This window comes from Salvelinus fontinalis, chromosome 16 (genome assembly GCF_029448725.1).
Source record: "Salvelinus fontinalis isolate EN_2023a chromosome 16, ASM2944872v1, whole genome shotgun sequence".
NCBI classification, from domain to species: domain Eukaryota; kingdom Metazoa; phylum Chordata; class Actinopteri; order Salmoniformes; family Salmonidae; genus Salvelinus; species Salvelinus fontinalis.
Genome location: NC_074680.1, coordinates 30,964,634 through 30,979,537, shown reverse-complemented (window position 1 = coordinate 30,979,537; position 14,904 = coordinate 30,964,634). Strand labels below are relative to the sequence as shown.

General features: G+C 44.6%; 1 protein-coding gene across 18 annotated transcripts in view; it reads left to right on the top strand.

Moving 5' to 3' along the window:
* kiaa1109 (KIAA1109 ortholog) overlaps positions 1-14,035 on the top strand; it is a 104,401-nt gene extending 90,366 nt beyond the window's left edge. For all 18 annotated transcript variants that reach the window (XM_055865109.1, XM_055865108.1, XM_055865107.1 and 15 more), the window contains 10 exons: positions 267-420; positions 715-872; positions 1,090-1,279; positions 1,444-1,661; positions 1,802-2,053; positions 2,348-2,551; positions 2,658-2,852; positions 12,247-12,381; positions 12,619-12,778; positions 13,027-14,035. In XM_055865109.1, the coding sequence (XP_055721084.1) occupies positions 267-420; positions 715-872; positions 1,090-1,279; positions 1,444-1,661; positions 1,802-2,053; positions 2,348-2,551; positions 2,658-2,852; positions 12,247-12,381; positions 12,619-12,778; positions 13,027-13,252 (1,892 nt within the window). In that variant the 3' untranslated portion in view covers positions 13,253-14,035. The remainder of the gene's footprint in view (positions 1-266; positions 421-714; positions 873-1,089; positions 1,280-1,443; positions 1,662-1,801; positions 2,054-2,347; positions 2,552-2,657; positions 2,853-12,246; positions 12,382-12,618; positions 12,779-13,026) is intronic.
* Positions 14,036-14,904: the final 869 nt, after the last annotated feature.

Here is a 14,904-nt window from a genome sequence, read left to right as displayed (position 1 = left end):
CTTGGATAAGCTAACACAAAGTGCCATTGGAACACAGGAGTGATGGTTGCTGATAATGGGCCTCTGTACGCCTATGTAGATATTCCATTCAAAATCAGCCATTTCCAGCGAGAATAGTCATTTACAACATTAACAATGTCTACGCTGTATTTCTGATCAATTTGATGTTATTTTAATGGACCAAAAAAATCATTTTCTTTCGCAAACAAGGACATTTCTAAGTGACCTCAAACTTTTGAATGGTAATGTATTTCCCTCCCATACAGATTCTGTGAACAAGACGTCCACACCATCGTTCAATAAGAGCGGCAAGGCAGCCGGCCCCCAGGGGACCCCGTGGGAGACACTAGTGGTGTTCGCCATCAACCTGAAGCAGCTCAACGTCCAGATGAACATGAGCAATGTCATGGGCAACAACACGTATGTCTTCCTTTTACCCCTCCCACTCAACACACTATACTCTACACACTAGGAGCCAGTTTCCCAGACACAGATTTAAGTCTATTCCTTATAATTCATATCAGCATATTACTTAATGTGTATATCTGACTACCTATAAAAACATAACACAATCCGACATATAACCCTTACCAAAAGTATGATTCTAAACATTGAAATATTTCTGTTGAAACATACCATGTCTCATAGAAAGCAGATGTTGATTATTCATGAGGAGGTGGGTGGAACTAACTTTTTGCTCTTGTTTACCTCTAGTTGGACCACCAGTGGGCTGAAGAGTCAGGGTCGTCTGTCAGTGGGTAGTAACAGAGACAGAGAAATCAGCATGTCCGTGGGTCTGGGCCGCTCCAAACTGGACTCTAAAGGCGGCGTGGTGGGGGGCAACATAGATGTCAACACCCTGGAGATGGTCTGTAAGTACAGGGATGGGGAATCATGTATTATGCCACTGGCATGTACTGTTTTTTTGCGATTCCAAAACACATTGTTATGGATGTCAAAGATTGAACTCTGGCCTCGGGCTTGGTGTTTTTAAATGATAAATTCATCCAGCTCTAACTTAAATATCCCTGTCAAACGAGTAGAACTTGAAATCCCTCTGCCGATCCTAACAACACATGTTTGTTGAAGCCCACATCTCGGAGCACCCCAACCAGCAGCCCAGCCATAACATCCAGATCACCATGGGTTCCACGGAGGCCCGTGTGGACTACATGGGCTCCAGCATCCTCATGGGCGTCTTCAGCAACGCAGACCTGAAGCTTAAGGATGAGTGGAAGGTCAACCTGTGCACTGTGGAGACAAGCCTATCAGAGAAAAGGTAAATAAGCTAGCCTAGCCTACCAGAGAAAATGTATAGCTATAACCCCTCTGGAAGCTACATTCTTGTATGTTCTCATTCTCCCTCTGTCCCTTCCCCCTCTTCTCATATTATTTGTTCCTATTTTTTTACCTCTCTTTCTACCTATCCCTCCTTCTCTCCAGTAAGATATTTGTCCAAGGGGACTTGCAGTGGGATATCTTCCAGGTGATCATCTCGCGCTCCACTACCCCCGACCTCATCAAGATTGGGATGAAGCTGCAGGAGTTTTTCACCCAGCAGTTTGACACAAGCAAACGAGCATTGTCCACATGGGGTCCAGTCCCCTACCTGCCCCCCAAGGCACCGGTCATCAACATTGAGAAAGGTGCTGCAGAGCTGTGTAAGTATCCATTGTGACTGGGTTCCCGGGTTCATCAAGTAAATGGACTGTTTTTTATCTGAAGGCTCATCCACTCTTACCGTCCCTTTCCCCCTCTATTGCCATTGCACCTTCCGGCTCTCTCCCTTCCTCTCTCCTAGACATGGATGCGGCCCACCATCGACACTGGCCTGGAGTTCTGAAGGTGATCGCCGGGTGCCACATCTCCCTCTTCCAGATGCCTCTTCCAGAAGACGCAGTGCAACTGGGTGGCTCCATTAGTCTCCATGGCAACCACATGACCCTGGCCTGCTTCCACGGGCCCAACTTCCGCTCCAAGTCCTGGGCCTTATTCCACCTGGAGGAGCCCAACATAGCTTTTTTGACTGAGGCTCAGAAGATATTGGAGGACGGTAAGGCTTTCAAGAGACTGAGAGGAGGGATGGGGAATTTGGATTTATTTGGGTAAAGAACTATACAACAATATGTACAGTGTCTTCCCAGAGGATAGGACTTAAGTGTTTTAATTGATACTTTTGTTTCCAAAGTGGTCCTCAATGGTAAAAATCAAACATCTAATGATCAAAGTCTAGAAAAAACTATGAACAACTACATTACATTCATATAGGCATACAAAGTGGCACATTATCCCTAAGCAAGTTAAGCCCTAAATACCTCTAACCTCAACCTATTTTCTATCCAATCAGGCTCCACTGATGAGTCCACCTACATTGTGCAGACGTTGGCTTTTAATCTGGGTCACAACACTATGGAAACCAAACCCTGCGGGGCGCTAGAGAGCCCCATGGCCACCATCACCAAAATCACCCGTCGCCGGCACGAAAACCCGCCTCACGGAGTAGCCACGGTCAAAGAGTGGTTCAACTACGTAACTGCCATGAGGAATGAGGGTAAAGGGTACTAAATACTACCAATGTCAAATTCAAGGTCTATTGTTTCCTTTGACCCAATGTTATTCAAGACCTCTGCCTCATTCTAATGTATCCTGTTCCCCAGAACTGAACCTCTTGCGCAACGTACACGCCAACAACCCAGAGAGCGGGGCGGCCGCCAAGAGTTCAAGCCTGCTCAGCAGCTTCAGCGGCTCTTCTAGCTACAACCACGAGACGGAGACAATCTTCGCCCTTCCCAGGATGCAGCTGAATTTCAGCTCCAAAAACTTTCAGGATCCCGAGGAACCCTCCTTGACTGGTAGGCTCAGTTGAGTTATACACTGAGTGTACAAAACATTGAGTTGCACCCTCCCACCCCTTTGCCCTCAGAACAGCCTAAATTTGTCAGGGCATTGACTCTACAAGGTGTCTAAAGAGTTCCACAGGGATGCTGGCCAATGTTGACGCCAATGCTTCCCACAGTAGTTGTGTAAAGTTGGCTGGATATCCTTTGGGTGATGGCCCATTCATGATACACACGGTAAACTGTTGTCGTGTCTTTGACTATGCCAGATTAATTGCTATGACATGCTATTCTATAAAATAATTTCTCCGTAATTAATATTACCTGATTGAACTAATCATGTAAATGTTAATTAACTAGAGAGGGACACCACAAAATAATATTTATAGAGCTGTTATCTTTCGAATAAACTCTTAAAGATTTAGTAAGATTTTACATCCATAAGTCACATTAATCGTCATTTTATTCAGTCTCATCGGAAAGTTGTAAGTCCTTGGTTATCTGCAAGAATCCTGGCTAACAAGTTGAATCAGCAATACAAAATTGGGGTTAATTATTTATTTACTAAATACCTAACTAATCACACAGAATCACACATATACAATTAAATCATAACTTGATCACAAATTAAGTCATACAGAAAAACGTCCCTAGCGGGCGGAATAGATATGACAGCTTGTTACACAAAGGAAAGGGGGTTGAGTCCTAGTGAAAGAGCGGGAGACGAACATAGGCAAGCTGTGCTATCGTAAATACAGTATCTTATGCATTCTAAATTACCGCCCATTCGAAGAGGCAAATGCAATGAATATTTACTCTGAGCTGCGCTTCAGTAGGTTGGTGGTAGATGGACCGTGTCGCCAACCCGAGTCCTCTGTCCTTTGAAGAATGTCTCTGGTGCCTTACTGGATACGTTGGAGGAGCGTTGTGTGTAGTAGATGGAAGACCGTATCGTCCTTCCTAACCTGCGTTTAACTGTTGCTAACTCAACGGCTAGGAGATATCACTTCTGTAGTGAATACGAGTTCAAAGTTCATACTATTCACAATCAAAGTACATGCTGATGTTGGCTTCATCTATAGTTATTATCTGAACCATTCTGACACCGGATCGTCATCCTAGCGTACCCGGAACAGGAAGTTATATTCTTGTTCTTGGCTTTTATAGTGGAGGGAGAGGGGTGTGTCTGAAAAATGTATAACCCATGCCTCTTCACAGGGGCGGACCACTGTGAGCAGAGGAAAACTTATGAAAGCACAGATCTCTCATTTGGAAGCTAAAATTACATTTCACCTCTTCACAAATAATGTCATATTCAAACATTTGAATTAAACAACAATTCCATGTGAATCCGATACCTCTGACGTTTAGACTTTCCACAGTAGAGTTTATGTCATTCTATCATTGATGAGAATGTGTCAGAGGGCAACCGAACTGACATAATATACCTTAAGTACCCCCGCATATGTTCAGTTGGTCGGACTACCAGAATATAGTTAATTTCCACCAACTTCTGATGTTACCCAGAATCTCTGTTAACCCATGGGTTTCCTTATGTCACATCAGTTATAGTAGGGAGAGAGAAAAAAGGGGGAAAGGGGTATTTATGACTGTCATAAACCTACCCCCACTTCCAACGTCATGACACTGTTGAGTGTAAAACCCAGCATCGTTGCAGTCCTTCACACACTCAAACCGGTGTGCCTGGCACCTACTACCATACCCTGTTCAAAGGCACTTAACCCATAAGAGTCTAAGTCGGGGGGGGGGAGTCTACTAAGCTATATGGAATTGTTTTAAGGTCATCCCAAGGATCATTTAGCTATTTGATTTAGAATTTTAATACCCCTTGAAAATGTATGAAATTATTTTTGGCATTTATTAGCCCATACAAACACATTGAATAACCGATTCACTGCATGGAACAACAGTCCCCAAAATATCTAAAGGAAGTTTCTAATCTATATCTGAGAGACACTACAAGACCAAAAGTATATGTGGACACCTGCTCATCGTACATCACGTTCCAAAATAATGGGAATGAATAATGAGTTGGTCCCCTATTTGCTTCTATAACAGCCTCTACACTTTTGGGAAGGTTTTCAACTAGATGTTGGAACATTGCTGCAGGGATTTGCTTCCATTCAGCCACAAGTATTAGTGAGGTCGGGCACTAATGTTGGGCGATTAGGCCTGGCTCGCAGTCAGCGTTCCAATTCATCCCAAAGGTGTTCGATTGTCATGCTGAAACAGGAAAGGACCTTCCTCAAACTGTTGCCACAAAGTTGGAAGTAAAGAATTGTCTAGAATGTCATTGTATGCTGTAGCATTAAGATTTCCCTTCACTGGAACTAAGGGGCCTATACCATGAAAAACAGCTCCAGACCATTATTCCTCCTAGACCAAACTTTACAGTTGGCACTATGCATTGGGGCAGGTAGCGTTCTCCTGGCATCCACCAAACCCAGATTCGTCGGTCAGACTGCCAGATGGTGAAGCGAGATTCATCACTCCAGAGAACGCATTTCCACTGCTCCAGAGTCGAATCGCAGTGAGCTTTACACCACTCCAGCTGAACTTTGGTATTGTGCATGGTGATCTTAGGCTTGTGTGCAACTGCTCCTGACAAACAGTTGTTGTGCTGACATTGCTTCCAGAGTCAGTTTGGAACTCGTTAGTGAGTGTTGCAACCGAGGACAGCACCCGGCGGTCCCGTTCTGTGAGCTTGCTGAGCCGTTGTTACTCCTTGACGTTTCCACTTCATAAAAAATAACAGCACTTACAGTTGACCGGGGCAGCTCTAGCAGGGCAGAAATTTGACAAACTGACTTTTTGGAAAGGTGGCATCCTATCCTTTTTCCAAGATGGCTTAGCAGTTCAGACGTCATTTTTGTCCTCGTACTGTCTTGTCCTGTATATATATATTTACACCTTCTTCGCATATCTTTTATATATTTTTATTATCCAAGAACTCAACTACAAAAGCTTTCCTGCAACCCGCCTCACCAATTACAACAAAAAAGTATTATTTACCTCAAATCTGAAAATCCACAGTGAAGCTAACCAGGGGCTAATCAGAAGTTAGCCAGAAAGTTAACCAGAAGTTAGCCGAAAGCTAGCCGAAAGCTAATTTGAAGCTGCCCAGAAGTTAGCCGGCTTGCTGGCTAGCGTTGGTGTTTCAGCTGCCCACGTTTTGTGGTCATCAGCTATTCCTTTAGCTCGATAATCTACCGGCACTTTTGTGCAACGCGACTCGGACCGGAGCGTACCGGGCCTTTTTTTTCTCTCAGTTTCCCCGGATTTCAGCCGCAGGCTCTGGACATTTGCACCTTGAGCTAGCTAGCTGCAAACCGTGTGACTATTGGCTTACGTCGATCCCGGAGCAAACTTAAATTATTCCGGAGCTAGCTAGCTGAGGAGTTCCATCAGCCATTCCTGGGCTACAGTCACCTATCCGGACCCGGGGTTTTTTTTGCTGCAGATACGGAGCCCCACCGGGCCTTCACGATTGACTGCCGACGTTATCTGCCCGAGGGAGTTATCCAACTGGCACCTCCGTCGCGACGTTACCTGAACGCTCACCTGGGGCCCGCTAATCGTTAGCTGTCTTATCGGCTGCTATCTTAATAAGTATTTCGGACAAAAAAAAAAAATCTTTTTTTTCTTGGGTCACTATATCTATTTTGCCAATTGGATTGATCCCCTCTACAAGACACGGAACCCCACTAATCTACCGACGGAAACGCACGAGGTGTCTAAAAATAGACCTCCATCCTATGCTATCTTGCTACCGATAGCCATCTACCCGGCCAGCTGTCTGGATCGCCGTGACCCCAACCAACCTCTACTCACTGGACCCTTATTGATCACTCGATTAAGCATGCCTCTCCTTAATGTAAATATGCCTTGTCCACTGCTGTTCTGGTTAGTGTTTATTGGCTTATTTCACTGTAGGGCCTCTAGCCCTGCTCACTATACCATATCCAACCTTTCATTTCCACCACCCACATATGCGATGACATCACCTGGTTTCAATGATGTTTCTAGAGACAATATCTCTCTCATCATCACTCAATACCTAGGTTTACCTCCACTGTATTCACATCCTACCATACCTTTGTCTGTACATTATTCCTTGAAGCTATTTTATCGCCCCCAGAAACGTCCTTTTACTCTCTGTTCTAGATGCTCTAGACGACCAATTCTCATAGCTTTTAGCCGTACCCTTATCCTACTCCTCCTCTGTTCCTCTGGTGATGTAGAGGTGAATCCAGGCCCTGCAGTACCTAGCTCCACTCCTATTCCCCAGGCGCTCTCTTTTGATGACTTCTGTAACCGTAATAGCCTTGGTTTCATGCATGTTAACATTAGAAGCCTCCTCCCTAAGTTTGTTTTGTTCACTGCTTTAGCTCACTCTGCCAACCCGGATGTTTTAGCCGTGTCTGAATCCTGGCTTAGAAAGACCACCAAAAATTCTGACATTTTCATCCCCAACTACAAGATTTTCAGACAAGATAGAACGGCCAAAGGGGGCGGTGTTGCAATCTACTGCAAAGATTGCCTGCAGAGTTCTGTTTTACTATCCAGGTCTGTTCCCAAACAATTTGAACTTCTACTTTTAAAAATCCACCTCTCTAAAAACAAGTCTCTCACCGTTGCCGCCTGCTATAGACCACCCTCTGCCCCCAGCTGTGCTCTGGACACCATATGTGAACTGATTGCCCCCCATCTATCTTCAGAGCTCGTGCTGCTAGGCGACCTAAATTGGAACATGCTTAACACCCCAGCCATCCTACAATCTAAGCTTGATGCCCTCAATCTCACACAAATTATCAATGAACCTACCAGGTACCACCCCAATTCCGTAAACACGGGCACCCTCATAGATATCATCCTAACCAACTTGCCCTCCAAATACACCTCTGCTGTTTTCAACCAAGATCTCAGCGATCACTGCCTCATTGCCTGCATCCGTAATGGGTCAGCGGTCAAACGACCTCCACTCATCACTATCAAACGCTCCCTGAAACACTTCAGCGAGCAGGCCTTTCTGATCGACCTGGCCGATGTATCCTGGAAGGATATTGATCTCATCCCGTCAGTAGAGGATGCCTGGATATTTTTTTTAAATGCCTTCCTCACCATCTTGAATAAGCATGCCCCATTCAAGAAATTTAGAACCAGGAACAGATATAGCCCTTGGTTCTCTCCTGACCTGACTGCCCTTAACCAACAGAAAAACATCCTATGGCGTTCTGCATTAGCATCGAACAGCCCCCGTGATATGCAACTTTTCAGGGAAGCTAGAAACCAATATACACAGGCAGTTAGAAAAGCCAAGGCTAGCTTTTTCAAGCAGAAATTTGCTTCCTGCAACACAAATTCAAAAAAGTTCTGGGACACTGTAAAGTCCATGGAGAATAAGAACACCTCCTCCCAGCTTCCAACTGCACTGAAGATAGGAAACACTGTCACCACCGACAAATCCACTATAATTGAGAATTTCAATAAGCATTTTTCTACGGCTGGCCATGCTTTCCACCTGGCTGCCCCTACCCCGGTCAACAGCACTGCCCTCCCCTCTGCTACTCGCCCAAGCCTTCCCCATTTCTCTTTCTCCCAAATACAGTCAGCTGATGTTCTGAAAGAGCTGCAAAATCTGGACCCTTACAAATCACCCGGGCTAGATAATCTGGACCCTTTCTTTCTAAAACTATCTGCTGAAATTGTTGCCACCCCTATTACTAGCCTTTTCAACCTCTCTTTCGTGTCGTCTGAGATTCCCAAAGATTGGAAAGCAGCTGCGGTTATCCCCCTCTTCAAAGGGGGGGACACTCTTGACCCTAACAGCTACAGACCTATATCTATCCTACCCTGCCTTTCTAAGGTCTTCGAAAGCCAAGTCAACAAACAGATTACCGACCATTTCGAATCCCACCATACCTTCTCCACTATGCAATCTGGTTTCAGAGCTGGCCATGGGTGCACCTCAGCCACGCTCAAGGTCATAAACGATATCTTAACCGCCATCGATAGGAAACAATACTGTGCAGCCGTATTCATTGACCTGGCCAAGGCTTTTGACTCTGTCAATCACCACATCCTCATCGGCAGACTCGACAGCCTTGGTTTCTCTAATGATTGCCTCGCCTGGTTCACCAACTACTTCTCTGATCGAGTTCAGTGTGTCAAATCGGAAGGTCTGTTGTCCGGACCTCTGGCAGTCTCTATGGGGGTGCCACAGGGTTCAATTCTTGGACCGACTCTCTTCTCTGTATACATCAATGATGTCGCTCTTGCTGCTGGTGATTCTCTGATCCATCTCTACACAGACGACACTATTCTGTATACTTCTGGCCCTTCTTTTGACACTGTTAACAACCCTCCAGGCGAGCTTCAATGCCATACAACTCTCCTTCCGTGGCCTCCATTTGCTCTTAAATACAAGTAAAACTAAATGCATGCTCTTCAACCGATCGCTGCCTGCACCTGCCCGCCTGTCCAACATCACTACTCTGGACGGCTCTGACTTAGAATATGTGGACAACTACAAATACCTAGGTGTCTGGTTAGACTGTAAACTCTCCTTCCAGACTCACATCAAACATCTCCAATCCAAAGTTAAATCTAGAATTGGCTTCCTATTCCGCAACAAAGCATCCTTCACTCATGCTGCCAAACATACCCTTGTAAAACTGACCATCCTACCAATCCTCGACTTCGGTGATGTCATTTACAAAATAGCCTCCAAAACCCTACTCAATAAATTGGATGCAGTCTATCACAGTGCCATCCGTTTTGTTACCAAAGCCCCATATACTACCCACCACTGCGACCTGTACACTCTCGTTGGCTGGCCCTCGCTTCATACTCGTCGTCAAACCCACTGGCTCCAGGTCATCTACAAGACCCTGCTAGGTAAAGTCCCCCCTTATCTCAGCTCGCTGGTCACCATAGCAGTACCTACCTGTAGCACGCGCTCCAGCAGGTATATCTCTCTGGTCACCCCCAAAACCAATTCTTCCTTTGGCCGCCTCTCCTTCCAGTTCTCTGCTGCCAATGACTGGAACGAACTACAAAAATCTCTGAAACTGGAAACACTTATCTCCCTCACTAGCTTTAAGCACCAGCTGTCAGAGCAGCTCATAGATTACTGCACCTGTACATAGCCCATCTATAATTTAGCCCAAACAACTACCTCTTTACCTACTGTATTTATTTATTTATTTATTTTGCTCCTTTGCACCCCATTATTTCTATCTCTACTTTTTTCTATCTCTACTATCTCTACTTTTTTTTACTTTTTTTTACTTGCTATATTGTATTTACTTCGCCACCATGGCCTTTTTATATTTTTATTTATATATATATTTTGTTTGCCTTCACCTCCCTTATCTCACCTCACTTGCTCATATTGTATATAGACTTATTTTTCACTGTATTATTGACTGTATGTTTGTTTTACTCCATGTGTAACTATGTGTTGTTGTATGTGTCGAACTGCTTTGCTTTATCTTGGCCAGGTCGCAATTGTAAATGAGAACGTGTTCTCAATTTGCCTACCTGGTTAAATAAAGGTGAAATAAATAAATAAAAATGACGGCGACACGTAGAAAGTCACTGAGCTCTTCAATAAGGCCATTCTGCTGCCAATGTTTGTCTATGGAGATTGCATGGCTGTGTGCTCAATTTTATACACCTGTCAGCAACCAGTGTGGCTGAAATTGCAGAGTCCACAAATTTGAAGGTGTCCACATGCTTTTGTGTGTGTATATATATATATAGATATACACTGCTCAAAAAAATAAAGGGAACACTTAAACAACACAATGTAACTCCAAGTCAATCACACTTCTGTGAAATCAAACTGTCCACTTAGGAAGCAACACTGATTGACAAATGTCACATGCTGTTGTGCAAATGGTATAGACAAAAGGTGGAAATTATAGGCAATTAGCAAGACACCCCCAATAAAGGAATGATTCTGCAGGTGGTGACCACAGACCACTTCTCAGTTCCTATGCTTCCTGGCTGATGTTTTGGTCACTTTTGAATGCTGGCGGTGCTTTCACTCTAGTGGTAGCATGAGACGGAGTCTACAACCCACACAAGTGGCTCAGGTAGTGCAGTTCATCCAGGATGGCACATCAATGCGAGCTGTGGCAAAAAGGTTTGCTGTGTCTGTCAGCGTAGTGTCCAGAGCATGGAGGCGCTACCAGGAGACAGGCCAGTACATCAGGAGACGTGGAGGAGGTCGTAGGAGGGCAACAACCCAGCAGCAGGACCGCTACCTCCGCCTTTGTGCAAGGAGGTGCACTGCCAGAGCCCTGCAAAATGACCTCCAGCAGGCCACAAATGTGCATGTGTTAGCATATGGTCTCACAAGGGGTCTGAGGATCTCATCTCGGTACCTAATGGCAGTCAGGCTACCTCTGGCGAGCACATGGAGGGCTGTGCGGCCCCACAAAGAAATGCCACCCCACACCATGACTGACCCACCGCCAAACCGGTCATGCTGGAGAATGTTGCAGGCAGCAGAACGTTCTCCACGGCGTCTCCAGACTCTGTCACGTCTGTCACATGTGCTCATGTGCTCAGTGTGAACCTGCTTTCATCTGTGAAGAGCACAGTGGCGAATTTGCCAATCTTGGTGTTCTCTGGCAAATGCCAAACGTCCTGCACGGTGTTGGGCTGTAAGCACAACCCCCACCTGTGGACGTCGGGCCCTCATACCACCCTCATGGAGTCTGTTTCTGACCGTTTGAGCAGACACATGCACATTTGTGGCCTGCTGGAGGTCATTTTGCAGGGCTCTGGCAGTGCACCTCCTTGCACAAAGGCAGAGGTAGCGGTCCTGCTGCTGGGTTGTTGCCCTCCTACGGCCTCCTCCACGTCTCCTGATGTACTGGCCTGTCTCCTGGTAGCGCCTCCATGCTCTGGACACTACGCTGACAGACACAGCAAACCTTTTTGCCACAGCTCGCATTGATGTGCCATCCTGGATGAACTGCACTACCTGAGCCACTTGTGTGGGTTGTAGACTCCGTCTCATGCTACCACTAGAGTGAGAGCACCGCCAGCATTCAAAAGTGACCAAAACATCAGCCAGGAAGCATAGGAACTGAGAAGTGGTCTGTGGTCACCACCTGCAGAACCATTCCTTTATTGAGGGTGTCTTGCTAATTGCCTATAATTTCCACCTTTTGTCTATTCCATTTGCACAACAGCATGTGACATTTATTGTCAATCAGTGTTGCTTCCTAAGTGGACAGTTTGATTTCACAGAAGTGTGATTGACTTGGAGTTACATTGTGTTGTTTAAGTGTTCCCTTTATTTTTTTTTGAGCAGTGTATATCTATCTTTGTTGGAAAGCAAGGTAACGACACTATTGTTTCCCATCCATTTCAGACTCCAACAGTAAGCCTAAGGTGGAGTGCAGCCTGGTTACTGAATTCACCGACCACATCTGTGTCACCATGGACGCAGAGCTCATCATGTTCCTGCATGACCTGGTCTCTGCCTACCTGAAAGAGAAAGAGAAGGGTGAGAGCACCTGAAATGTCAACAGCAGCAGCACACTACATTGCACAACCTAGAACAATTAACTGTACTTTACATTAGATAAATAGCACTGAACTATATATAGAAAATAAGAGCAAAAAATATACAACTAAAATAGAATTTCAGTTGAAGGTGCTGTTTGATTGCGGAACTAAAAAAAAAGGAGAACCAAGGCACTCTTTATAGTTTCTCTCCCTCTCTCCCTTCCCTGGTCTGAAGCCCTTTTCAACCCCCGGATGTTTGCCACTCGGCCTGGCCAGAAGAGCCCAACGGCCCTTAATGATGAGAACTCCACAGACAAGGAGGATGGCATCAACTACACTACGGTGGACTGGAGAGAATTCATGTGCAACACCTGGCAGCTGGAGCCCACGCTCAGGTAAACGGACCCCTTCCCTCAGACCCAATATATGCCACTATGTAGACACTTTTATCCAAACTAACAGTATAGTAAGTGCATACATTTGTAGTATGTGTATGTGATCCCTGTGTTTGAATCCTTAACCCCTCACCTGAGCATTTCAACTACTCCATAAGCCCACTTTTAGGCCTATACACTAACCCTAAACCCTTAAGTCATACATCTCTGAGGTTTCTTGACACAGTCTTAATAATTCATTTCCACAGGCTCATCTCCTGGACGGGACGGAAGATCGATCCTGTCGGCGTGGACTACATTCTCCAGAAGCTAGGCTTCCACCACGCAAGGACTACAATTCCCAAATGGCTCCAGAGGGGAGTGATGGACCCCCTGGACAAGGTCCTCTCTGTCCTCATCAAGAAACTGGGCACGGCCCTGCAGGACGAGAAAGAGAAGAAGGAGAAGATAGGACGAGACAAGGAAGAGCACTAACACCAACATCCATACCTTCTAACACAACACTTTAAAAACTGGAGGTCAGACAGTAAATTGTCAACAAACAAAACACTGGAAAACTGGAAAACACTGGATAGTTCCTAGACTTGCTGTACAGTGGATAGCGTCATAGGTACATTTACCGCTAAGCCGTGTGAATTTCAACATAGATGTTTACTGTGGTGCATGCCACTATGGGTTTTGACAGAAAAATGTGCACTGTTTTTATGTATATTTTGAACAAAATAGTAAGTCTTATTATTTGGCAGCTTAAAATAATAACCCTGAAACCCCAACATGAATTATATGATATACATGCTTTATATGGTTGTTATCAGAACAAACACGTTGAAGTTATCATTTATGATACTTCTTTTATGGTTCATTACCTTTTTTCCTGATGAGTGTGGGGGTTACTTCTAAATCATTGCCTTTTCTTTGTTTCCAATGGTATAGTTGGAATGAGGAATCTCATTTTAAGTGTCAGCTTTTCTAAATTCATCCCAATGACAACAGTTTTTGGAAAATTTTCCTATGAACTAAAAAGTATTGGATGGTTTAAATCCACTTATATAATGTATTGTAATGCTAAACCATGGTTAAATTTTTTTTTTAATCTTAATTTAATGGGGATCAGAAATGTATAGTCTAAAACCCATGTGAGCTGGGTGTGTCAAGCCTGTTTTTTTACATGTGCAATAGATCAGTGTATATAAAATGACTGTGAATTTCTTAAGTGTTGATTTCTGAATAAAATAAAATCATAGCCATCCAATTTTCCATCTGACTTCGTTGTCATATACAATGAGTGTACAGAACGTTATGAGTACCTCTTTCCATGACCATAGATTTCACCTGGTCAGTTTACGATCCCTTATTGATGTCACCTGTTCAATCTACTTCCATCCGTGTAGATGAAGGAGAGGAGACAGGTTAAAGGATTTTTAAGCCTTGAGATAATTGACATTGTGTATGTGTGCCATTCAGAGGGTGAATGTGCAAGACAAAATATTTAACTGCCTTTAAACGGGGTTAGGTAGTCGGTGCCAGGTGCACCGTTTGTGTGAAGAACTGCGACACTGCTGGATTTTTCACACTCAACAGTTTCCCATGTGTATCAAGAATGGTCCACCACTCAAAGGATATCCAACCAACTTGACACAACTGTGGGAAGCATTGGAGTCAAAATGGGCCAGCATCCCTGTAGAATGCTTTGAACACCTTGTAGAGTCCATGCCCCGAAGAAATTAAGGCTGTTCTTAGGGCAAAAGGTTGAGTTGCAACTCAATATTAGGAAGATGTTCTTAATGTTTTGTACACTGTGTATAGCCTACTGTTATTTATCAGATTTTCTAGATTTGAGTCAAGTGACAGTTGTGTGTTTCTCAACAAAGAAAAAGCTTTAACCTGGTTGCTGTGTGTGCGAGCAATGGGAAGGTTACTATACTCCAGACCTCTTGTGGGTTCTGTTCAGACTATCCTGCAGATATTTTAGCTACAGTTATGCACTATGTGCAGTGAACCGTCAGTAAGAATAGGAAAATCCCATTCCAAATGTTTGATTGGGTTATGGTGAACCAAATGTTTGTGGCCAGAAGATGGAGACCAAATGTCGCTGTTTAAGTGGAATGCAATGGGAAAAGCTATAA